This window comes from Lates calcarifer, linkage group LG4 (genome assembly GCF_001640805.2).
Source record: "Lates calcarifer isolate ASB-BC8 linkage group LG4, TLL_Latcal_v3, whole genome shotgun sequence".
In the NCBI taxonomy this organism is placed as follows: Eukaryota; Metazoa; Chordata; class Actinopteri; family Centropomidae; genus Lates; species Lates calcarifer.
Window position 1 is genome coordinate 1003939 of NC_066836.1, and position 27462 is coordinate 1031400.

The window sequence follows — 27462 nt, forward strand, 5'->3', positions numbered from 1 at the left end:
CATTATACCAGCAGTATGAAATAATCCTAATAACAGATTAAACTACACCTCGTGGAGAGAAGCAGGAGGACGACGTTTGGATTAAAGAATAAAAAGTGTCCTGCTGTTAGTTTAGTTTGAGGCCGTGCAGAAACCCTGACGACTGAGGAGACAAACTCACGTATGGAGGCGTGTCCAAGCTGTCTGTGTTGACCACCACGGGCGGAGGATTGGCCTGAGGAGAGAGGACACACCACAGCGTCAGAGGAAACACACAAGCACCTGAGCTCCATGCTCACCACAACCACAACAACCACAACAACAACCACAACAACAACAACAGCAGCAGCAGAGTGAACCCGAAGCTGTCGCCGTGCAGGAAATGAAAAGGCAGCAGCGCTGACATGACAGACTTACTCTCCTCATGATGCTACAGACCAACTGAGGATAAAACAGGAAGCCGGTGGATTTGAGCAGAGATTAGTGAGGACAGAGCCGTACGTACATGGTGCCATTTCACGCTGCAGACGATGCAACGCTGAAGCATGAAGCCTTAAAATACAACAACAACCACCGGATCAGCTCCTGCAGGACGAACTCTCTGCTCCTCCTTCTTCTATCCTTTAAAAAAATCAACCTCAGCTTCACTCGTTCGCTCAGTTTCTGCCCCGGGAGGAGCCAGATGGGCTCTTAAAGTCAAACAGGGCGAGAGAGAGAGCGAGAGAGCGAGGCATTTCTCCCACTGTCTCTCTAATCTGCTTCAGTTCATCAGAGACACAGCTGGAAACTACAGTCAACAGAAAAGACACAGCAGAAAAACATGGGGGGGGAGAGAGAGAGAGAGAGAGAGAGAGAGAGAGAGAGAGAGAGAGAGAGAGAGAGAGAGAGAGAGAGAGAGGGAGAGAGAGAGAGAGAGAGAGAGAGAGAGCGAGAGAGAGAGAGAGAGAGAGAGAGAGAGAGAGAGGATAGAGGATGGATGATGATGGATGATGATGATGGATGATGATGGATGATGATGGATGATGATGGATGATGATGATGGATGATGATGGATGGATGCACAGAGAGAAATTAACAGAAAATAAACAACAGAAATCAAATAAAAAAACCTGTGATGACGTCGGAGGGATGGCGGTGGTCTCGGCTGGGATTGGCGAGATTGGGATCACAGGGATTATGGGAGAGGAAGGCGGGGCGGCCTCGGCCTGCTGAACAATAGCATGGTGAGGGGTCAAAGGTTAGACAAACACAGAGCAGCAGGAGGAGGAGGGAGGACGGAGGATGACTGACAGGTGTGCGTTTGTTTCGATCAGCCTGAGGCACCAGCTGGGCGGAGTCTGACACAGGAGGCCGGCCAATCAGAGGAGGAGCTTGATTGACAGAGTACCTGACACTTTTTCAGATGATCCTGATGTGACAAACTCTGCACATCTGCTGCTCTAAGAAGATTAAAGCCACACTGTTTGACCTGAGAGAGTGTGTGTGAGTGTGTGTGTGTGTGTGTTAAATCCTCAGTCCCTCCGTACAGTCTCAGCAGGGGTGGATCTCTCTTCTCTCTGACAGTTAGAGAGCACACGTCTCTCTTGTGTTTTAACTGTGGCAGGTCCAGGTCTGAACTCAGAGCTTATTAAGATCTACATCATTTTATTATTCACACACTTCAGAAAATCAGAACAGTAAATATCACTTTTTAAAACAGGTTGATGTTTGGACAAACCATCATAAGGTCAGTAGTGTCTGTAATAAAATATTTTATCTTTACACAAGTTTACAGTAAAGAGACAGATTAAGGTTCAGTGATAAATGGACTTAGATCAAATGTTTGTGACAAGTCACAAATTCAAATGTAAGATTATTTAAGAAGTAAGAGTTTTTAAGGCCCTGCAGACGCCCTGATCTTACTGTACTCTGTGTTAATGTCATCAGAGAAGTTCAGAGGGGAAGCTTCTCTAAAAAGATGTAAAACATGTCAAAAAGCATCTGATAGCTGCTCCTCCAGATAAAGTTTAGATATTTAAAGCTGACGACTGAACCTCTGAACCCTGTTTTCACACATGAAACCATAGTAAGTGTGAGCGTGAGGCCTTCAAACGCTGTGACCTCTATTATGCAAGAGCAGGACCTCGTGAAGCTGCTGGCAGGAAGTGCTGCTGTGTTTCGAAGAGGCTTAATTGTTGCAGCAGCAGCAGCAGCAGAACCAGGAGCCCATGGAAAACAAACAGCCGCTAAAATTAGCCCCCGCACATCGACCGCATTGATCCTCCAGCCCTACATCTGGAGCGCCGCTCGGAAAGCCGCTGATAATGGGACTTAATTGCTCCCAAAGAATACAAACCAGAGTCTGACACAGAGAGAGAGAGACAGAGTTTGTGTTTTAATTTAACCAGACTGATGACGGCCAGGAGTCAGACTGGATCTCTGAGGAGGGAAGAACCAGGACTACAGAGCCTGACCCGGTCCAGAACTGAAACTATCAGTCAGTCACAGCAACACATTTCCTGCTTCTCTGTTTTATTTGTTTTAGTTGGACTGATGAATACTTCAAACTTCAATACTAAGTTGGACTATTGGTCAAAACATTTGTCTCTTTAAGTCTTGTGAAAGACGTTAACGTCACAGACTCTGATATCAGCCGAAAGATTATTTCAGTTAGTTAATCAACGTATGAATCTATAAAGGACGTAACTTAAAGTAGAAACAAAAACAAAAGCTCATTCATAAATAAAAGACTGAATGAGAAGCTGTGAAGCTGACAACTGAAGATGATGATGATGAAGAGTTTAAATCAGACCGATGAGCTTCCGGTTTGTTTCAGCTGCAGGGAAACACGTGGACTTTCTGTATTGATTCTCCATAAACTGACAGGCTGTAGTAACTCAACCCGACAACAGGACACACACACACACACACACACACACACACACACACACACACAGCTGCACATGTGCAGCCAGCTCTGGAAAGTTTGATCATTTACATTTTCACTGAAAACATGTTTTTGATGCTTCAGACACAAGTTTCAGCACCAACAACAAAATCAGCTCTTTTTTCAACCTGGTTTTGAGCAGTAACTGAACACATCAAAGTCTTAATGACAAGTGTGTCAGTTGTACTCAGTTGTATTCAGATCCTCAGACCTTCAGACAAACACTGAGACTGAGCAGGATTGTTTCAGTTCTGACTTTGATGAACTGAAACGTGTTTGTCTACACATCGTTCCTGTAAACTTCAGGACCAACTCTGACTGACAAAAACTTGTTGCTACAAGGTTCAGTACTCTATAATACCCACTTGATGCTACAAATACTATGTGCTGTGAACTTCAGTGGTTCTTGATATGGACTCAAACATTAGTACTTCTCGATACAGACCGTATGAACTCTGTCACTGCTTTACCACAACGTGGTTCTAGAAACACTTCTGGACGTTTTAAAATCGACCCGGTGCTACAGTCTTCGGTACTTCTTGGTGCGAAATGACGAGTCCTGATTAACAAGTTGTTTTCTGACAACACGACAAATTAACCTCCAAGAACTGAATTAACCTCAGTGGTTGAATCCTTGAATAAAAAGCTGTCTCCCAGCTTCATGTGTCGTTGATGGATGAAGTACCTTATTGAAGGCGAAGGGTACCCAGGGTATCTCCGGCCGGTTGGCTGCGAGGCTGCTGCCGATGACTTTGGCGGTGCTCTTGGTTGGGCTTTTCTTGACGCTGTCCCGCAAGTTGAGAAACCGACTGCGAGCTCGGCAGGACGCCGGCACAGTGCAGGCGGTGAACGTCGACAGAGATGCCTGGACCTGCGGACGACTTGGCGTTGGCTGCTGCTGCTGCTGCTGTCGGTGGAGTTCGATGGCGTGCTGCCTCTGGAGCGGGTGCAGGTGGGCGATGGACTCCTGCAGGTTGATGTTGACCCGCGGCAGCTTCTTCTCAGCGCCGTTCATGGCCTTGGAGCTGAACTCCTGCCGGGGGTAGTGTGTGGTCATCCCTCCGGGAGGAGATTCCCGGTTGTCGTTGTCGGAGGAGGTTAAATAATAAATGAAGGATGGGTCGATCAGATCAGAACAGGCTCGCTCCGGCTCTGCGGCGTGATGGCAACAGATCCAAACTCAATCCTGTTACTCAGGCTCCGCCACCACAGCACAATAACACTCCCTCTTTTCTTTCTCGCCTCACCCCCCTCCCTCTTCAGTTGCTCTTTCTGTGTGACACCCTCCCGCTCGTCTTCTCTCATTCCCCTGCCAATTAATCGGCTTCAGTGAGCGAGGCACATGTCAGCACGAGTGGTGGTGGTGGTGATGGTGGGGGGGCGGCTCCACTGGGTGCATGAATAATCAATGTCGCCCCCGGATTCAGACACAGCGACGGGCATGTCAGCGTCAGCAGCAGCGAGGGAGGAATGCGACGAGGACTCCTGGTTAGCGGCGGCGGGGCGGGAAGCTGCAGCTTTCATTTGGATATTCTCTCTGCGGCGGCTTTAAGCCTCAGCTGAAGATAAAAACCTGACAGTCTTTGCTGTTCAGGACTGAACCACGAGCTGCTGCTGATGTGCTGTTTCTCTCACTTTTTTCCCACTGCTGCTGCTGCTGCACCCAGATTGTTCTGTTACAACAGCTGAGAGTGAAAAACTTGTTCTGTTCTGACAGTTTCAAAATAAAACTAAATGACAGCAGCAGTGAGCACAGACCAGAAACTGACGGTCCTGTGGATCCATATTCATCATTAAAGCTCCACATTTCCTCTGTCCAGCTGCTGTAATTTAATCCAGTGGACAAAGAGGAAGATTCTTTCAGTTTAACCAGAAACATCTCTATATATCACTACCAGACTCCATTGATTTTACTGGGAGCTGCTGGGATACTAAATGTTAGTCAACTCGTGTTATTGTGTGGTGCCTCTACTCCATGTAAAGTATCTGATTACTTCTTCCACCACTGAAAGTCACACAGTAACACAGACACACTAACAGATGCAGACAGTGGTATTCCAGCAGCTCCTGTGCTCTGCTTGGTAAAATTCCTGTTTTTGTCAATGGAGTCTGGTACTGATGTGTTGAGATGTTTCCATGCAAGAAGTAAATGTTTAAATTAAGATCTAAACCAGGAAATCTAACAAACCTCAGAGACACTAAACCCAGAATCATCGCTGTATAACAGTAGATGTCTTTATCAGCATCGCACAATTTTTGCAAATATATATCAAGACAAAAATCTTCATAAAAATGCAGGACTATTAATTTATCTCCAAAACTTTGCTTCATTGTTGTGGTCTACTGAGAGTCAAGTGCACCAATGCACCAACACACAAATTATCTAATAATAATTTCCTGGTCAAAAACAGTGTGTCCACCACCATAAAACGTCCCAAACACTAAATATTTTATAAAAAACAAATTACATGCACTCAAATTAACAATGTTTATGTTTTTTCTAATCAAATATATGAACAATTAATGCTCTTAACTACACCAGACGATATCCAGCTCCTGACCGACTCTGACAGATGTTCAGTTTGGTCTTTATAGTATCCAGCCTTTACCCTGAATGGGGCAAATTATTTATACAACATAAAACATGCCCCAGAATAACCCACATACGAGTGTTGACATGACAACGGGAGCAGCGCAGTTGGACAGAGGTCTGATTTCATAAGTGGATTTAAAAATCCAGGAGGAGAGCTGTGTGTTTTTTGGTGGGAGGAGCGTTTCCAGATCTTTCCCTCTCTCTCTGCTGGAAAAAACAAAAAACAAGCCGATTCACAGACGCCTTCAAACGTTTCATCTGGAAACACGATCTGTCCCTGAACGCCTCGTCTCAGACCATCTCAGAGCTCATTGATCTGCCTCTGTCTGTATCGTCTCTGACGTATTAAACTGTCATCTGAACAGTAAAGCAGGTTATTGTTTCTGTGCTCAGCCTCGATCAGAAATCGACCCCCGCAGCGTTAAATGTGCAGGAATCTGGAAACTGATCCACATGATTCACGACGACAGGAACACACACAAACGCAGCAGTTAGAAAGAGAATCAATACAACAAACTGTGCTGAACGTGTCACAGAGTATAAACACAAGAGTCCAACGATCTGAGAGGCCGAGGATCTGCTGTAGATTAGGATTAATGCCTGAACTCTGCTGTGTCTGCAGCTCCACCTACAGGCCAAACACGTCACCACAGCTGCAGCTCCCATCATCCTCCACAGCACAAGTACAACCAGTTAGACTAATGGGGTCAGTAATTAGGCTTTTAAATGTCAGAGTACTTGCTTTACATAACATTTGGTTTCAGTATAAACGTCATTTTTCCTCATTAACGTGGAAATATATGCAAAATATAAAATCAGATCCTCTGTGTGGAGGGAAACTGGTCTCTACTTTAAAGTGTTTTTATTTTTCACTTTTGTTTGTGTAACACTCGAGTTAATCTGAGATCATGGCGACATCAGACAGGTTGGAAACAAACCAGCAGTTTATCCAGACGATCTCAAACGACTTTATACAGAGGTCAAACTCAAAGCACCTGAAATGTTTTTAATAATCTCTGATTGAACAGGAAAACTGTGTGAGCACGACTACACTGAGTACAGCAGGTCGGAGTTTTGTTTCCAACCTGAGCGCTCCACTTTTCCTTCTTTTCAGTGATAATCATGAGCACAGTCCTTTTGAAATGGTCGACAAAGCCAAGCTGTAATTATCCTCTGATTTGATAGTTGTAGTCACAGAGAACCTACATGAAAATTAAATGCTGAAAATTGGCTCTAATTATCAAAATTTAGTTCTGGTGTTGTCGTGATCTCTCCACTCCAACGACTGAAGGTTTGTCCAAAAGGAAAAGGGCCTTTATTTGGACTTTTTAACTAACTGAGCAGACAGAAGCTTCATGAGAGTCCAACACAAGGTTTTAAACAAACATGAGTCAAAGACCTGAAAACATCCAATGAAGCCACAAACTATCCACATTAACAGACCTCCAGAGAGTTATCGTCAGAGGGAACTTCTGAGTTCTAATGTATCTAACAATAACTCAGAAATTAAAATGGACGCTCCTCTTGTGACCAAAAATCAATAATTACAAACATCTGTAAAGCAGCAGCTTCGGTTTAATATCATCGTCCTTACGAGTCAAGATGCAGGACAACATGATAGAAGCCGTCAAGTCGAGTAAACCAGGCACCTGAATTCCAACAAGTTTCCGAGCAGAGTCAGAACTGGAGCTTGTAATTTCTTACTACAACTTTTAAAACATATGTAGTCTGTTCTGTTTCTGGATTTATCAGTCACCTCTCACAGCCTCCACTTTTAAACCTGATCAGATGTGTTGATATCAGCTGCAGATCTTTATCTCGTTCTTTCTGGGCTGATGGTGAGCTGTTTCACGGGTCATTAACCCGCGGTGGGAGGAGGAGCGGCGCCGTCGACACAAGCCACGCCTGACAGGGCACCAAACAGATTACAGTCATGAATCTGAGCTCAGAGTCACGTCACACCTGTACAGTCTCTGCTGGAAAAGACCGGACCAGACATCATCCAAACCACCCAGGAACAAAGCTTCAGTCTAGAGGAACTGAACCAACAATTCGTACAGGATCAAACCAAAACCAAAACCTCCCTCATGCTCTCAGTCAGTGTTGTGGATTGACACAAAACTTTAAAAAGATAAGTAACTGTGTTAGAAAATATCAGGTTCTTTGATTAAGAGTCAAAACTATGAGACGCCTGTGGACATAAAACCTGAAGGAGACTCTTCCAAGGTTCATTTCACAATCACTGAGCTTCAAACTCTGCTGAGAAGCTAAAATCAGACTTTGTAGAAACCTGATGAAACATTCAGCAGATTAAATCAGCTTGTGGTCTGATCCTGGGTCAGTTCAGGATGGATCGGTTCAGTATTTCCCAGTAGTTTTAAAGTTTATCTGGAGGTAATGTGAGCAGAGCTTCAGCGGTCTGAGTTTCAGTTGGTTAAGAATGAAATCTGAGGAAACACAAATATGGTGTTTTATAATAAAAATATCAGAAAGAATATCACCTGAAGAACACCTCAGAGGAGGAGAGGAGGAGCAGAAGATATCTTTGTTTTTCAGCATTTTTCGTTCTGTAAAAAAACATCTGATTACATTTAATTTGTCAAACTGCTATAAACAGTAACATCAGCAGAGTGTTCACTTCTACTGATGTGAGGAGCAGCCATCTTGGATTCCAATGTCGGGGTTGGTGGGTTGCTCTGACTTCAGGAGGCGTTCCAGCTGAAACTTGTGTCTAATATCTTGGAATTTCCTATTTCCAAGTACAACTTGAACGCACCAACAGACAGGGATCCTTTAACGTCCAGTGTGAACAGAGGGAATGATTACACAGATCCAAATCCAGTATTCCCTCTCTTATCTGTTTTTGGTCTCCACCACCTCCTGAGAGAAATATCCATCTCTGCGGCTGAACTGTGGCTGTTTACAGCTGACAACAACGCCATGAGAGCCGAGGGACTCAATCACAACAGATAAACAGATAAAGAATGAGCTGAAACTCACTGTAAAGCTGAGGGGGAGCTGCAGATTCAGGTCCATCACTACCCTCAGAGACACCTTAAACTTTAAACACTGGTTTCACATCGTCATTAACGTTAAAATCACAGACTCAAGACAGACTTGAAAAACTGTGAACCTGCCCTTTAGATGATCAGAAGAAGCCTCAGCTCCTCTCACGTCATCACAGTACAGCTGTGATAAACCTTTAACATGTTTCCGTGTGTGTGTCTTCATGTATGTTAACGTGTGTGTGTGTTTGAGGTGGTAAACAGGGAGGCGGCAGCGGGGTAGCGCTGCGTGTCAGGAGCCTGGAGGTTGCTAGGCAACGCCAGGGAAGGCATGTGCTATATACTGCAGGGGTTCCTCACATCTGCCCAGAACATGATGCTGCTGTTTATGCAGGTAAATCTCCACATTGACACACTGAAGAAAAAAGAAAAGCTGTACAGGTGTGACACTGACTCCAAAAAAACACTAAACCACACATCAACGAGCCCGAGACGAGGGGAGATTCCAGCTCGTCCTTTCTTATTATCTGATACAGCTGCTGAAAGCTCTGGAACATTCACCAGCTCTGTCCTCGATTCCTCAAGATTTAACGACACACACACTCACACGGCGAGACACATTTAGCTCCAACGTAATAACCTGCAGCTGCTGCAGCCTTATCAACAAATCACCTCAGATCTCCCACAAACACACGTATTTATCTGACAACAGAGACGATGATAAAAGAACCAAACTGCTTCGAGATGGGACTGTGGATGTGGGTGTTTCTAGACCAGATGTGAAGGGGTTCTGCATGAATCCTGATCCGGTACATGACGCAGCAGCAGCGGCGGCGGCGGTGGCAGATCTCCTGTTGCAACTTTTTCCACATCTGCCTCCTCCAGCAGCAGCAGACGGACCGATCAATACATTTACAACAACACACAGAGGAGTGCATGACCATGTAGAAAATGACTCACTCTACACTGTGCAGCACCTCCCCCCTACCTCCTCACCTTTAGGGGGGTTTATTCTTTCATGAATGGGGGGTGGCGGGGTGGAGAAGGAGGAGGAGGAGGTGACCTACCAGTAGGCGCCGGTGGAGCCGCTTGGTTCTCCTCAGGGTGCCCATGATGCGGCGGCCCATCTTTTTGGCGTACCACACAGAGTTGAGCATTCTGCTTGTTGCTGCTGCTGCTGCTGTGGTGGAGGTGGAGGTGGTGTTGCCTCCTCTGCGCCTCCTCTCACTCCTGCAGCAGGCAGCTGTGGGGTGGCGGAGGTGGTTGGTGCTGGCTGGAGAGCAGACGATGGGAGGGGGGGGGCTTCACTCCTTCACCACCACCCCCCTCCTTCCTCCTTCCTCCTTCTCCTCTTCCTCACAGACGCAAACAGGGAGGCTGCAGAGGAGCTGATGGAGTAGCTGCACACCGAGGTCGTCCTCCACCGGTTAGGTTACGAGCAGCGGTGGAGGAGGAGGACGTTAGCTGGTGAACGGCAGTCGTCAGACGCCGGAGTTGACGGGGAAAAAGGAGAGAGAGGAGCCTCGGGGGGGAGCGGATTAACCTGCCCGGGTGAGAGAGCATCGCTTAGCAGGTGGAGAGAGAGCAGCCGGTCGGCCAGCCTCCGTCTGTCTGAGGCAGACAGCAACAACAGACTGCAGGGCTGACGGAGAGAGCACGGAGAGAGAGAGCGTTTAAAGAGAGAGAGAGCAGCCAGGGAGGAAGTTAGTCTTCTGATCTCTTCTCTCTGCAGTCTGGAAACCTCACGCAGCTCCTTCCTCCTCCTCCTCCTGGTTCTCAGTCCGGGGTGGGTTTGGTCCAGCTGACCTCTGTCCTACTTCAGGCTTCAGGTCCCTTTCTAAAAATGAGTCAGCAGAGGGGAAACTCTCACCAGAAAACTGCTGAGTTATCACGGCTGTGACGGACAGCGAGGAGATCTGAGGAGTCACGAGTGAATTCAGTCTTTAGTTTAGTTTAACTATGAATGAAAATAAACTAATTAAATGAATAGAAATATCAATTATATAATAATGAAGATAAGAATTAAAAAGCAGGAACAGGTTAACATTTTCTCACTTGTGTCAGATTTTTTTTAAATTATTTTATTAATTCATTCACTTTTTACTTAAACAAATATTTACTTTGTTCTTACAACAACTTAATGTAACAATCAAGCAATCTTTCGGTCTGTTTTATTTATTCCGTTTATAGATTGGTTTCAGCTGTAACAAGAGAGCTGGACTGAGATTAAATACTGTGTTTATAATATTCACCTTCCAGAGTAAGATCGTGTGTGCTCCTTATGTGATAGTCTTGTTTTTCCATCATGTAGCCACAATACTAAAGGTTTTTTAAAAAAAAGTCTTTTCATAGCTGAGAGGTGTTGATTTTCAGGGACGTTCAGGTTGGACCAAAACTCCAGGTTTGTTCTAATGTTTATTTCAGAGGAGATGTCATTAATTCTAAAACACTGATTATTACAAATACACATTTAAAAGCTTCTCCTCACAAATACAGAAAATCCGTCCTGAGTCCTCTACCTTTCCATGTTTATATGTGGCTACTAGGAATCATAGTCCTGCAGAAAAGCACTTATTTACATCTCTATGCAGATGATACTCGGTTCTATATGGATGTTGATCCTGAAAATTACAACCATCACTGATGTAACTTTCCAGACAGACAGACAACAGATAAAACGATATCCATAATTATTGGGATAGAATTTTAAATTTCAATGTAAAATGATAATATAATTCTCCTAAAATATAACAAATGTTCAATCATGTCACAGGAACAGACGTTTTAGATGATTTAGGTAGAATTTGTATCATTATATTGGTTTTCTGCCTGAGATTTGTTTAATGTTCAACTGTTTAAGTTTTTGTCGTGTTCTGACAATAAAGAAAAAATGCAATTCTTCAGCCGTTAAAACTGAATTAAATAATAATCTGACATTTATTGTGATAATTATCGGTGTCCCCATGAGTTTATGCAGTAAAACTGTTAATTTGAAAATAAACTAAAGGGTTTACTACAGTAACAAAATTCTTACAGCTAAATAAAATCATTCAGATTTTCAAGAGTCTGTCAGGAAACTATAAAAATGTGTCGGGGTTTTTTTTTTTTGCTTTAATGTTGCTTTAGTGTTTCACTTTTACTAGGACAAGGCTTTAAGGATGAGGACTGTATTATCCTTGGACTGACGATATCACCAGGGAAACTTTCTCATTAAGAGTTTCTTATCTTCAAATAGATGTTTTACAAAAGCAGGTGCAGGACAATATAATCAGATCTTATATATGGGTCAATGCAGTTTTGGTACCTGAATTGAAGTTTTCTAGAAATTTCTAGAAAAGCTCAGCAGAGGAGTTCATAATAATGATGTGAGATTGTTTTGATGCTTGTGGAATGAGTCGTATTGTGTGAATATTTTGTGCAAGGGATGTTTTTTTCTTCTGGAAATGTGTGTTGGAAACAACTTTATAAACATAGTGTTTCAGTCTGAAAACTGTCCCTGTCTGGAAAACATTCCATGATTTCCCTGAAATTCCATGACTGCTGGCTATAAATAGAGCCGGCCTGTCCTCCCAGCATCCTTTGCTGCAGTTGGGAATGAAGTGTGGCAGAGATGAGACGATGGAGAAGAAGCATTAGTGACAAGTCATTTCATGGCCTCTGAGTCCTTTGTCTTGGTGCTAAATATACATCAGAGCTGCTGTAAATCTTTCTGCTGGGGACGAAGAGAAGGCCAGCTACTCTGCATTTTACTATCAACCCCTCCTACAACTCCCCCAGCCCTGTTACAGAAAGCCTCGCTAAATCTGTCCTTGTCCTCTGCAGGTTCAACCCCATCCTCCTCCTCCTCCTCCTCCTCCTCCTCCTCCATTTTCCTGCCGTCAGGATTTTCTTTGTCGGCATTTATCTCCTGTGTTGCCATGGTGCTGCTGAGGAGAGCAAGCGAGAGGCGGAGGAAGAAGATGAAAAAAATGAAAGGAATAATATAAAAAAGGAGTGTACAGTACGTCCTCCCGGCCGTCAGTGTCTTTGTGGGATGTAAGAATCCATTCACAGCGTTATCGTGGTGGAGGTGTTGGAGATAGCTGCTGCTGCTGCTGACGTCAGGCCGGAGGACGGCCAGCTGCCGCAGATCAAACGTGGAGGGAAACAATGAAGCAGGATGTGGAGATTTCTCCACCAAAACACCGTCGCTGCAGGAGCAGGCGATCATACCGGTGAGGTGAAGGTTCGGCTCGGTGACGAAACAGTCATCCAGCTGCTGGGTTCAGTCTGCCGTGAAGTACGACGAGTTATTCTACTTTACAACGACAGCAAATTCACTTGGACAGATTCAGATGTGACCTGATGATGGCGCTAGATAAGAAGTTATTCCAGTTCACCCTCAGGGGAACATGAACATCTGAATCATGTTTTATCCCAATCCATCCAACGGTTTTTGAGATATTTCTCTCAAAGTCAAAAAGGTCAACCTCAAGGTGGCGCTGCAGGAAAGGTTCACTGAAGGCAGTAGGATTCATCCTCTGGAGACAATGAGTGTCTGAGCAACATTTTGTGGGAATTCATCAAGTATTTGGTTTTAAACCAACATTAGACAAATTAAAGCTTTGACCTGCTGGAGCCGCTGCAGGAAAGGTTTCCAGACGTTAGTAGGATTCGTCATCTGGGGATCATGAGTGTCTTAGGGGCACAGCTAACAGTTATTTCCTCAGTTAATCAAATATTCTTATAGTGAACAACACGTCAGAATATTAGCAAAAATAAATATTATTTTATCTCAACCTGAGTCCTAAACATCTCAATAGTTTTGACTCATTGGCTAAAAGTTGCAGCTCTAGAATATCTGCACAAAATTTCATAGCAATCTATCTGACAGATATTTCAGTCTGGAACCAAGATAGATCAACCGACATCCCTAGAGCCACTATTGTTAAAAGTCATCAGAATATTTCTAAAAAGAAAATAATAATAAATTAAACAGAAAACACAGCCCATCAATCACTCAGACAGCAAAACTCCTAGTTTATCAAAGAGGTTGATAAATGAAAGAAATAATTACAGAGCTAGCTTTCTCTGTGTGTGTCACCAACCAAACTGGAACCACAGTAAGACCAATAAAACCGATCAGATCAAAGATCATTTTACCAAAAGATCAGAGTACCAGTCTGTTAAAGAAACGTTTCTTCAAACACCAACTAAAACCACAAACTTTTTTCATGATCCAATCACTATAAAGACGTTAATACCAACAAAACATCTGTACGAATACGAAGCATTCAGTCTGTAACACCACAACAATAAAACACAAAGGGGGGTGTTTTAAGGTGGAATCAGGTAAAACAGAAGTTTTAAGGTGGATTTCTCTGAATGTTAGAGCAGCAGATGATTTCTACTTTAGTAGAAAGTTGGATGAAAATATGATGGAGATGTGAAGAAAATGAATTATTTTACAGCAGCACTGAAGTTTGGGCCACCATAGTAACAGCAGGGTGGGAGGAGGAGGAGGGGGGAGGTTACCTGTATCGGGGGGTAGGGGTTGGAGGAGCAGGAGGGGAGGGGGCTGTCCTCTCCATGGGGGTAGAGGGTGGAGGGCGTAGGGGAGGGGAGCTCCGGGTGATGCTGTCCTAACACAGAGGAACCGTCAAAGATGCACTCCAGAGATGCTACCTACAGGATACAGGAGGGGGGAGGAGGGGAGAGGAAAGACGGCATCTCGGAGAGGTCAAAATACAGCAGAGGAAAAGCAAGAGAGAGGAAGTTAAGACAGGTAAGACAGAGGAGGAGGAGGGAGGTGAAAGAGAAGGTTGAGAAGAAAGGAGGAGGAGGAAGTTTAGCTCTGACACTAAATCTACTTTTACACTGAACTGAGTCATTTACATCAAAACTAAAACTAGATACTGGTTTTAATGTGGCATAATTAATCAACGATCAATTACTGATCGCTAAGAATTTAGTCGATCACAAGGAAATTTAAAAATTTGTGTTCTGATAGTTCGACTTTTCAGACTTTAAGAGGATTGTTGTTGGACTCTCATTTCCTCTTCATAAACATTTCATTGAGGAAAAACACACTGTCTTTAGGAGCAATGGGCATTTTATCCTCAGTGTAAAAAAATGATGTATAATCATAATAATGTTGGTGAATAAATCCAGCGCTTCACATTCTGTCTTCCCTCCTCAGTCTGAGCCCATTGGTTCCTAAACAAAAACACCACCTGAATTATCCTTTAACATCAGATCAAGCTTTAATAAATAAACAGGGAGGAGTAATTATTAAGAGACAGAAAAATATAAAGTGAGAGAGTTCAGAGTAAAAGTCAGGAATATAAAGACAGACAGAGAGACAGAGAAGAGCTGAGGCATGATGGGATATAAACACAGACAGACCAGCTGATGGCTGACAGAGCGATCAGGGTCCTGGAGTTACTGAGGCTGAGATACGTGATCAATAATCCCCTGATGGTGAGTGACGGGTGGAGCAGACTTAGACTCTCAGACGACACCTGAACACAACACACAGTTCTGATCTGAACACAACAGATCAATTATAAAACAAAACATACGCTTTAGATTCATCTGCTGGTAAAATACGACTTCATTATCATCTTTTCTTTCCATTTAACTGTTTAACTTCTGTCTAACTTCAGCTGCTCTGACCCTTCAGCTGCACTACCTCCTACCTCCACAGGGTGGCGGTGCAGCTCCACGCTGCTGCAGCCGACAGGCGCCTGAACTCATCATCATCATCAGTCCTGTTTAATCTGCTCTCATGTTCTCTGTTACCACAACCACAGCAGCGTGAAAAGGTTTAAACCCCCGTGAAACATCAGATCTCAGCTCAGCGGCACATCAGGTTAATCAGCTCCGAACAATGAACCAGCAGAGCAGAGAGCCACAGTTGTTCTGTTGTTGTTTAGCTGCAGAGACAAATCAACTGAAACTGAAGTGAAGAAAAGACTGGTCTCCATCTCTGGAGAATAAAAACAGATTCAGCACAGACTCCACATCATGTTTGAAATGATTTAACATGAACCTGTGGTCAGAAACAGAAAATCACTGAGCTGAAAATAACTTTATTAATATTTCACTTTTCACATTTTCTCTGTGGCACTGCTTTATTACTCAGAATTATATTATTCTAATTCAGTGGCTTGTTGTTTCTGTTTCATTTTATTATGTTTTGATCTTTCATGTTTTCAAGTCGTTCTATAAAGTAAATACAGTTCTTATCACTTTAACCTCACTGTGTCTACAGCAGGAAATAATGGTTTCATTGATTAATTGACTAATTAATGACAGAGCGATAACATTAAAGTATTTCTGAAACTTTAAAATCTCCTCAGATGTGACAAAGCTCCTCCAGAGACAAGAGTCATCACAGCTGTCCACAGACTGATCTCCATGTGTTAAATTGGCAGAATTAACTTTAACAACACAAACTCACAGCGACAACAAACAGCTGAATGTGAGGGTCTGAGCAGCGACAGACACAAACACAGCAGCAGCTGACAGGAGCAGCATGGAGGACGAACGCATGAACGGGAATCAGGGTCATGTGACTGAGAGGAGGACAGATTGTCCAGGTGGAGGCTCTGTGAGGTCCTGGTTCTGATCCGGTCTCAGTAAACACACAGACTGCCAGGCGGATCAGGGCGTCTGACACGAGCGTAAACAGGTAGATAGACACTGAAACCGGAGGTGAATATTTTACTGGATCAGATGTTAGAATCAGAATGTTTGTGAATGCAGCTAGCAGACAGGCAGTGAACGCACCACAGGCTCAGGTAACAGTCACCTGCCGTCTACACAGGAAGTGATGTTCCCCTGTAAATGACTGACAGGGACAGAAATCTTTGGAATCTGTGCAGTGTTCATCAAGAACAGTGAACACAGCAGTCAGCACCAGACTCCATTGACAAAAACAGGAATTTTACCGAGCGGAACACAGGAGCTGCTGGAATACTAAATGTTAGTGTGTCTGTGTTACTGTGTGACTTTCAGTGGTGGAAGAAGTAATCAGATACTTTACTGAAGTAAAGGTACCACACAGTAACACAGACACACTAACACACGGAGGCAGGAACTCCTGTGTTCTGCTCTGTAAAATTCCTGTTTTTGTCAATGGAGTCTGGTTGAGATAAAAAGGTCTGTTTCTGTAGGAGTCCTGTCCAAAATATCATCAGATAATTGATTCTGTTATTTCAGATGTTTTTGGGACCAAAACTTGCATCAACCTTGAAATTTGAACTTTTATGAGCCACAGGAATTTAGCATAAAAACAAATAGGCTAACTTTTCGGCTCTGGCGCCCCCTACAGGCTGCAGCGTCCATTACTGCCAGAGACAACAGGCTGAGGAGTAAAGGAGCTCGGCTGGGGGAAAGGTCAGAGGTCAGAGGTCACCGCTCTGGAGTTTTAAGATCAACTTCCTTCAATTAAACAACCACCTCTGAGTGACAGAACAGCTCACCTGGAGTTTACCTGCTGAGACTGTTGGAGGGTCGGACAGGAAGCTGACTGGAGGTGTGTGTGTGTGTGTGTGTGTGTGTGTGTGTGTGTGTGTGTGTGTGTGATGGGATCATGACAGCAGACAGGTACAGGTGTGTATGAGCAGATTCAGGGTTTTAATGAGCCACATGGAGGCAACATGGACAACAGCAACCCCCCTCCTCCCTCCTCTGTGTGTGTGTGTGTGTGTGTGTGTGTGTGTGTGTGTGTGTCAGGATCAATTCACCAACAACACAAAACATAAATCCATCAGTGTTGATCAGGATGAAATAAGTTAATGAAGGAGATGATTTTGATCCTGAGTCTTTGTGTGGAGGTGTCATGGCCGACATAATGAACAGAAACAAACTGATCAGCCTCAACGTTAAAACACACTGAAGGAATCTGAACCTGAAAACAAGCTGAGCTAACGTTAGCGGCAGCTACCGATCAATGCATTCACTTTACCTGTCACTTGTTTTAATGCTGTGGCTGATCAGTGTTTATTCACTGATCAATAAACATGAGCACAGAGATAAACAAACAGAACGACAGATAAAAAGCTCAGATTTTACCGGCCTCAAAGAACCTGTAGGTTTATTATTCTCAACTTTAAAGAAATTCCCCTGAAGCTAAAATTCATCCTTTTTTCAATGGAGTCTGGAACTGAAGCATCATTATTTCTTCTATTCAGGCCGGTAAAGTCTTTCTCTACAGACAGAGGAGAATGGACGAATAAAGAAAGTAAGTAAAGAGTAGAGAGTAGAGTAAAGACTGTGTCCTCTACCTTCATAGGTGAGATGTGAGCGTGGGTGACGTATCCGTGCACATTCTCGATCTGGGACAGGTTCTTCTCTGCTACCTGGACCAGCTCCGGCCCCCCCGCCTCCTCCGTCAGCTGGGGGGAGCTCTGGTCCTGGGGAGACGAGTCCTCATCGTGGTGCCTGTACTTCTGAAAACACACAAGAGGAAGAGGAGTTGTCAGTTTGTATCTTTGTCCTGTATTCTCCTGAAAAAACTACAACTCCCAGGTCACATGACTCCACCTCCTCCCACCTGTGAACACTTGGAGGATAATTCTGGACCGATCGTGTGACTCAGCCTCAGTGCTTCAGGAAACTCTCCCGACTGAATCATCAGCACAAAAGATCAACGTCTGTGTCAGTAAAAAGTCCAAGCTGCAAGAAACTAAAGTCAACTACAGTTCCCAGGGTGCATTTCAGTGGGAACCATCCAATCACAGAGCCTCACGTTCTGCTCTGAGCTGCAGAGGCTAAAGATAACCAAAACTGGTTCTGAGCTTCTTCTCCAGAGAAACGGCAGCCGAGGATCATGGGAAGTGTAGTTTTAGACGCTGCTGATCTCCTGTACGTTCTGTTCGTACAGAGCTCAGCCTTCAACATCTGGATGAGTCAGATCTGAGTCTTACTCCTCTGTTTTCTGGCTCCAGGAGGAGGGAGGTTCATGTTGACAGGTGAATGACTCGACTGCTCGTTATATAACCAGACTGATTCACAGAGCAGGAGGAGGCAGGTTTAAACAGGTGTGAACGTGACGTCTCCAAACGTCCAAACACCCGAAAACATTTAGTTACAGTTACTAAATATTTATGTAGAGAGAGAAGAATGCAAGAAAAAGAAATTAGAACAGTGTTTTGTACTGGAGATATTTTAGGTCGTATCAATACACTCTTTACACTTCTGTACTGTGTTGTTGTATTTTATTGTCGTCACCTGACTGCGAGCCAAGTTTCCCATCTGTGAGAAATAAAGAAATGACTGAACTGATCTGAACTGCTGCGCTCGCTTGTTGTAGAAAATAAATGTTTGTCTGTTTTGATGCTGTGTTTCTTTCTTCCTCAGCCGCCATTTTCACAGCTTTAAAAGTACATTAATGATCGCTTCTCTTCTGCTACATAGCCAAGATGGTGACGGTTCAGGGTGAGGAGTGTTTCAACACCACGTTTCTATACCTGTCAGTGTGAACACACTTAAAATTATAATAAAGTGTGAGGGAGGAAGTAAGTGAATTGGTGCAACAGGAAGTTAGTTATTCCACTTCCTGAGCATGTCTTCGTCCTTTCAGAATAAACCTCCAGAGATCCACTCAGAGGAAACAGAGGCTGCAGAACTCCTCCTGTTTTTAAGTTCAGGATCACAGTAATCCAGTGGTTTCTGATCCTGTCCCACACAGATGGATACTGATGATCTAAGACTAAATGCCCCAGTCTCAGACTATAATTTGAAAGCACCTCTGAGCACAAACGTTGTGGATTTTCCTTGTGAGTAACACTGATCCTGCTTTGGTTCAGTTGGAGGTTTCAGACGAGTGACTTCAAAGAGCCGTTAATCTGCAGCCTGAACGGGATTATCTCGCCTCTGATTGGCTGTGGGCAGGTCGGAGGCTGAGCCCGTTAACGCTCCTCATGACGGGGAGGTGTCGGAGAGGAGGAGGAGGGGGAGGGCCGTCACCTAGCAACCTGCCTGGCGAAGCAACAACACGTCCCCCACGCTGCACAGCATCTGAACTGTCCTCAGACAGGAGACGTTTCTAGAAGAAAAATAAACGGAGACCACTGAACGTTTTCCTCCTCTGAGACGGTAAAAATTCACGTGACGCTCTCCTGCAGTCGTCCTGAGACCAGCGCCGACCATCGGCAGATAAAAACAGCAACGACCGGAGGAGTCTGCAGAGAAACTGAGTTGATGTGATTCAGCCGAGTTCCCTGCAGGACCGAGGGAAACAACTCGATATTCGACCTCAGCTCAGAGAGAGAGGCTTCTGAAAACAGACTCAGAGCAGAAAAACCTGAGAGAGATTCACTCTGACAAACTGTAACTCACTGACACTCCCTAATGGCAGGGGCCTCCCCCAGCAGGACAAACCCAGTACTCCACCAAGCCTGGTGTTGACCTGATGAAGGATTTAGGTGTTTTACCAACTTATTCTGCATCAACAAGTTAATTTCTCTAAGATCTCCCATCTGGACTGAGCCAACAGACAGAGTGTGAAGGGCTCCATTCATCTCAGAGCTGCCGTCCGCTGAACATTTGGTTAAAAAATAAAGACGACAGCAGCTGCCAATAAAACACAGATGACACCTCCACAGTCAGAGGTGTGAATCTGACCAAACACTCACATTAAAGACACTTTTACATTAATTAACTGTAAACCTGTCAGCTGTTGGCGGTGGCTGGGTATACTGTTCATGATCGATACTGCACCGACTCCAGAAGATCAAACACTTACACCCTAACACATGGGAAATAAGATCCAGGTTCAGAGTTCTCCTTTCTACTATAGAACCCAAACTTCACTACCTAAATAGAAATATTATTTCCAGAGATTTAGATTAACAAAATAATCAAAGCAGCCTCTGTAATCATGAGGGGTGGAGGGAAAAATCTGATTCTGAATCGATTCACAAATGTCAAGAACAGATTTTCTAATTTTGGGGCGGCTGTGGTTCAGGAGGTAGAGCAGTCGCCCACCAATCAGAACGTCTGTGGTTCGATTGCTGGCTCCTCCAGTCTGTATGCCCAAGTATCCTTGGGCAAGATACTGAACCCCAAGTTGCCTCCGATGTTTGTCATCGGTGTGCGGTGTGTGTGTCTGTGCTAGAAAGCACTATTGTATAGAGGTGCTGTATGAATGTGTGTGTGAATGGGGTGAGTGTGATCTGTAGTGTGAAGTGCTGTGAGTGGTCGAAAAGACTGGAAAAGCGCTATATAAGTACAGTCCATTTACCATGATGTTGACAGGACGCAGAAGGCAGAGTTATACTATCTGCAAGTTAAACTAAACTAAAATATTTAGGAAACGTGACAAACACAAGAAACCATTTGAAATGTTTCCACCTGGATGCCGACCAGAGGACCGTCGAGGAGAGATGTCAAAGCTTCCACCCGACTCAGAAAAGGGCGAAGCAAATTACAAACTCTATCGCAACTTTTATTGCTGATGATTTGCAGCCGTATTCAGTCGTTGAGAACCACGCTGTGTTGGAGCGGAGATACAATGTCCCATCTCTAAGATAGTGTTGCTAACATTATTAAGGATCATTAGAGACTTTGCTTTGAAAGAACCATGTAGTCACATAGAAAAAAGAATCCTGTATAGAAAAAAAGGATGCATCAATAACTGCAGGCCTCATCATAATTGAATCGTGAGGCACCTTAAGATTCCCACCTCTAGTCATCACAACATCAAACAGCTTGTCACAGGTTTTAATCTCAACTTCACTGTCACTTCATCTTTATCGAAGTCGTCAGCAGTCAAGAGACATTTCAGACCTAAAACATCGTCTGCAGCTGATCAGTGTGATGTGAGTGTGGAGGGAGGAATCACAGGTTTCTACTAACACCTTTTAACCTGCTCCAGAAACTACTACTTCTTCTTCAGATGAAATAAAGACGGGCAGATTTATGTTCGGAGTAAAACCACGATCCTCTGCTGCAGAGAGGAGGCGTCTGTGGGAGGAACAGCCTGTAACAGACACCAAAAATACCTTCAGCCTCAGACAGAATATCATCACTATGAGACTGAAGCCACACCGCTGCCAACGCTGCTTTTCCAGGAAACAAGCAGTTTATAATCTCAGTCTGTAATCTGCTGCGTGTCTATGATCCAGGCAGTTTAAGCTCCTTTTCATGTCTCATTCATCAGGAAACAGGACAGAGGTTTCGTCACTCGTCATAGTTCACTGTGACGTTCAGTATGAACCAAACAGTATCATGAAAAATACTCTGAAGGTTACTTCACTATAAATCTACTTTTACTTCTTTGAGTCCAGGCATTAAATAAAGTCTCTACACGTCAGAATTCAAAAGGCCTGTCAGGCTAACTGCTTCCCCTCGTTTCCCCTGCTTCCCTTAGCTAAGCTAAGCTAAGCTAACCAGCTGCTAGCTTCATATACCGTACAGACATGAGAGTGGAGTCGATCCGAACATCACAAAATGTGGAAATATTCCTTTAACTCGCTTGTTCACTCATGACTTTCCAAACAGACATTTAATCTCACCTCAAGGTCCATTTAGTAGCTGTTCTGGAGCTTTCAGTCTCTCTCGGTTTGACTTGGAAAAATTATCACAGCCTCTAAAGTGTCATAATCGCATTAGTTCAAATCATAATTTCTGTTAAAATTCGATTCAATTGAACTCTGCAGTTCTGTCTGACATCCAACACGAATTTTCACATAAAGTCTAGATTTATGACACAAGGGAAGTTTTTCTGCCTCTGATCAACTAGAGCAGAAAGAGGACAGAGCATTTGTTATATGTGGCAGCCATTGATAGCTTCCTCCAGGTAGAGGAAGAACTGGAGGAGAAACTTTGGAAACCCCGCAAAAGGAAAAGAGTCGAAGAGTCAGTCCTTGACTTTTCATCTGGGATCAGCTTTCTGGATTTGTCCCAGTCGCCCCTACATCCAGATCCAGGACTTGAGAGGGTTCAAACCAACAGTGAGTGGTTTTTATTTCTGCTGGATCGGTTGGTAAACCTGCTACTGATTCATACAACCAGGTGTTTTACTCTGCCTTTATCACAGCTCTGAGATCAGGGTTTCTACTTCAAACTGGGATTCTTACAGTTATTTCTTAAGGTGTTTCTTGCTGTGGAACGCAAGAAATAACGCTAACGCTAGCAGCAACAAACAGATGATTCATTCACTGTTTGATCATGTAAACAAACAACACAACATTAAAACCAGTTGGAAACCCTTTGGACTTTGGTTGACAGTTGGACAGGCTGGTGTAGAGCACCTGAACGCCTCACCAACAAAGCTCTACTGATCAAACCTAGAGTGAGTTCAGCTGCAGACAGAGCACAGTATCACCATGCAGCTGACAGATTCTGAGCTTGTGTTAATCACACGCTGTCAATCACGTTATTGGAGGACGACTGACTCATTTTCCTACAGTGCATGTTTCTGTCGTACAGCTGCTGGAGTTCAGGCTGAGCTGTCGGTTTAAACCCGGAGCTGTGACAGAGCTTCACAGGAACCGGCGTCACCCACAAACTTCTCAAATTAAAAAGTAAAATCTGTTAAATTTTCATGAACCTCTGTGTGAAGCAGATGCTCGAGAGGCTGCATATGAATCCTGTGGCTCGTTAATATAAGAAAATGTGACTGAAACGTTGGGTTTTTTCCATAAACGTCACTAAGGATGCCTCAGCCAAGCATCTACAAACGTAGTTCTGTGTTTTCTCCAGACACTCGTTTGAATCCTGAGCTGCAGTAATTATCCACGATGACGGTCCTGCTCTAATTACTGATTTAATTACTGGATTTTACTCATGTCGGGGGCAGAGGCCACAGATTAACACGAGGAGGCAGATTATACCACAGGACCTCCGACCACTGACGCCTTTCTCTTTCAGAATTAGTGGAACACATGGGCCTGGATGCCGGGGTTAGATGGAGAGGGGTCACATGACGAGGACCCGGAGGACGGGTCGAATCCCATCGCTGTTGAGCAGCAGATTAAAGTGAAGCCAGCGGCAGCGTGAAGGAAAACTCATCTGACAGCTTCATAAACACAGAGACAGTTTCCAGGAAACACTGAGGATATAACTACAGTGTGTAGGGAGGGAATACTGGGAATTATAATCCCTGTTTTTCTCAGGAATTCTCGCCAAAGTCCATAAAAAACTTCACTGTCATATGCACAGAAGAAATTACGCTAGTATCCGAAGGGGCAACGATTAAGAAGTTTAAAAACAATTTGTTCAACTGCTCGTTAACACAAATATTTAATCAGCCGGTCAGTGGCAGCAGGTCAGTGGACGTCCCGCTCTACCTCCTGAGCCACAGCCATGATTAACTGTTATGAGGCCTTTTCTGAAGGAACGGTTTATTGTCAGTGGAGCTAAATGTTTTAACATTAGCAGCAGTTTTTAGAAGAAATGTGGTGAGTTCCTGTACTCGTCAACAGGGGAGCGCAGCGCTAACATTTTACTTCTTTCTATAACTAATTTTCTTCAACAGACATTAGCATGCTAACCAGCTAGCCCCGGTCCATACCATCTTGTAATACCAACTGCAAACTGCAGCACCCAGTCCAATATGAGAGGATGACGTTTTGTCTCGTAAACACAATCAGCACATTTAAAGCTGCTGACATCCTGGGAATATGCTTATTCGCTTTCTTTACAGCAGACGAAACAAAACACACCTCTGAACTTCACTGATGAAGATGTTCTGTGTTTGTTTAATCTGTACAAAAACCAAAGTGACTAATTTCCCTCCTGATTCCTCGTTAATGAAGACCACACATTCAAGTCAAATAATTTCACTTCTCCTGCAGCTGCTTCTAGAAGTCTTTATCTTTAACTGTTGTTTTCTCTGCGTGGGGCCTTTTCCACAAAGACTCAAACATACATGCAGCAGCTCTGGCTGAATGTTGCATGACCACGGCGGCGGCAGATGGAGAAGCATCAGGAGGCTGCAGGGTGAGCTGAGCCGTCACGACACTCGGAGGGAAAACAACAAGAACCACAAGCAGCGAAGAAGCTCAGAGGCTCGACCGGCTGAAAGCAGGAAGTGAGTGAAACAAGCCAGGTTACAGGTCCCTCTCCCTCCCCCCTCCTCACCCCTCTGTGTGTGGGTCACTACGCTGCAGCGACTCAGCCCACACAGGCTAAATCTGTCGACATCTGCCGGCTTTAAACACGAGCGCTCAGAGGTGAAAAAAAAAAGCTAAAAGCACATTATTTTGAATTGTTGAACACTGACATTTCAGCCTGATATTAAACTTTAAACAGAGAGAAGAGGGGGAGGAGGAGGAGGAGGAGGAGGAGGCGTGGTTGGACGTGGATCGTCCTGTAAACAGATCACAGGTTCAATCGCTGCAGCAGCCTCATGTCAGAGCGTCCTTGAGCGAGACACCAAGCCCACTCACTCTGGATGAGAGAAACACAATGTAAATGTAGGAGGTTTCCAGTGATGACACTGTCTGCCTGAAGAGAACCTCCTCCTCCTCCTCCTCCTCCTCTTCCTCCTCCTCAACAGCTCTCAGAGAGACGAAGAGGAGGAGGAGGAGGCACAGCGCAGACTCCTGCCTGCCAAAAGCTGCTATAAATAGGAGCATCACCACAGAGCAGATGTAGCAGGATGTTCAGGAGGAGGAGGAGGAGGGCTTCTGGATGATTCAGGGATGTGATGAAGAGGGAGAAGGGAGGGAGGAAGACGGGGAAACTAACAGAGGAATCACCCACACAAACTAACAGGAGAATAAAATATAAAACGGCTGATGTCGTCCAGGTTTTTTGCTCTAAGACGTGTCGCTCTCTATTCTATTCGTAGTGTCTCGCCTTAAATTAAATATTCTCCACGTAAACCAAACCTCAGATTTCTCTGTCTGAGGACTCAGTGTTCAGTGGTTTCTGTCCGGACTGACAGCAGACTGTTTGGCCTGTAAACAGACCGGTCAGTCGTGGGGGTGAATGAAGATGAGCGAGTGGAGACTTGATGGGGACGTTGGAAAAGAAAGATGGTGAATTCATCTAATTTCAGAGCTGGTTTAAAAATGACAGCAGCGCACTAAATACTTCACGGCTCCACGATTGATAACTTCCGGCCCAATCTATTGAGTGTGCGGCAGTGAAAGCAGTCGATGGCGGCCAATCAATGGGACTTAATTAAGACTGGTTGCGATCAAACTGTCATTGAGCAGAAGTTACAGCAGCAGGAGAAGCAGAGCGAGTTAATCAGAGGCGTTTCCATCTGACCATCTAACCTCCAGTCTGAGATTGAAGAGCGTCAGATCGGCCCAATCCCTCAGATTAACAATAAATACCAATCCTGATCCACGACGGACGGGGCCGCAGTAATCTGAGTGGTTTCCTGTGCCTCAGGGTTCAGGGGTCGACACAACGCTCCATATGATACTGTAACTACACTACACCCCCCCCCTCCCCCAACACAATCCTCCCCCAGGCACAATGTGACCGTCCAATCAAAGCCACGGGGGCAAAAGGTCAACTAAGAGTTTCATTTCAAGTGGACTCTGAGGTTTCCTACAACCAGGGTTGGAACAGACTCTTCCTTCACACCTGTTCTGACCTGCTGTGATCTCACCTGAGAGCTGATGACAACCTGAGAACAAGAGTTTAAAAAGGTGCCAGGACTGGAGACAGATCGGCCAATCACAGCAAGACGCTGACGGACACAGAGCTGCAACGATTAGACGATCAGTTATCACATTTCAAAGAAAATGTCCAAATTCTCTGGTTCTGGATTCTCAAACGATTTCCTTCTCTGACAGTGAACTGAACTTCTTTGGGTTTCAGGGACTGTTTATTGGACAGAACAAGACGTCTGGACATTTTATTACCAAGTAGTCGAGAAAGTAATCAATAGAATCAATAGATTAGTTGTTAGCCGCAACCTGGTGCTGAAGAGTTATGGTGTCAGTAAATTCAAGTACCATTGGAAACAGGAAGAGGATTGTTGACTCTACAGTTGGCTGGTTAGTGGTAAAAAATCAGATGAATAAGGAACAGCCTTGGTGAAAAGTAAGAACCGTTGGAACTGAAACTGAAACTGATACGAGTATACAGCATCACAGCAGAGGAAAACATAGATTGGGGGTCACTGCAAAACTGCTAAAAAAGAGTCTACACTCAATAATCCAAAATGACAAAGTAGAAAACAAGTGTTTTTAGGGGTCAAGCAAACATTCAGGCAAACAACAGCCGAGCACTGAAACACGACAGGAAGCTGCTGTGATTGGAGACTGTAGTCTCAGGTATCGGAAAGACATGAAAGTAGCAGATTCATAAAAGTTTAAAACAGTCTGAAACTGGGTTTTAAATCTCTGGAAAGTAGAAATACACCGTTCATGTTATCAGACCTTTACCAGATGAAGCTACGCTAACATTTACGGGGATCCAGTGGCAGAAATTGGTTATAATATACATTAGTATGTTTTTATTGTGCACAATCATTTAAAGAAATTAATTGTGTGTTTTTGTGAACTTAGAATGAGACAAACAGACCAAACCAAACCAAACACCTTTTGCGTTTTTATGTTGACACCGCAGTTTGTTTACGAAGACTAACAACTAAATACAACATCTAGATGCAGCTACATAAACAAAGCTCTTCACCTGACAGCCACCATAGACACATTTGGAAAGAGAGGGACGAGGGGACGGATATTCAGCTGGTTGCAATCTGCATTCTCACCACTAGATGTTACTCTCTCATTAACACAACATTATACAACTATAGATAAGTAAGCTAAGCTATAGTTGCTAAACTAAGCTAGCTCTGCAATTCTCTCCTTTATTTATCAACTACTTTGATGACTTGTTTGTTGCCTGAGCGACTGATTTTTCTGTTTCTAACTGCTTCCTGTTCCAATCCACCAGCGTCCTGTAATTCCCCCTTGTGGCTGCAGGGGTCACTGTTGCTGCTGCTCATCAAGAGTTTACATAGTGTTGCTTTAAATCAACATTTATTAATAAATAAAACTCCA

At 44.2% G+C, this 27462-nt stretch overlaps 1 protein-coding gene across 17 annotated transcripts in view; it reads right to left on the reverse strand.

Annotated features, from left to right (window-relative positions):
- dlg1b (discs large MAGUK scaffold protein 1b) overlaps window positions 1-27462 on the reverse strand; it is an 85635-nt gene that overhangs the window by 18012 nt on the left and 40161 nt on the right. For 6 of the 17 annotated variants that reach the window (XM_051070219.1, XM_051070218.1, XM_051070215.1 and 3 more), the window contains 4 exons: window positions 17773-17937; window positions 14018-14167; window positions 1089-1187; window positions 161-214 (listed from right to left, as the gene is read on the reverse strand). In XM_051070219.1, coding sequence (XP_050926176.1) covers window positions 161-214; window positions 1089-1187; window positions 14018-14167; window positions 17773-17937 — 468 coding nt within the window. Of the gene's footprint in view, window positions 1-160; window positions 215-1088; window positions 1188-9570; window positions 10220-14017; window positions 14168-17772; window positions 17938-27462 lie in introns of those variants that run through there. The other 11 variants (XM_018689770.2, XM_018689769.2, XM_018689767.2 and 8 more) reach the window with 6 other exon arrangements.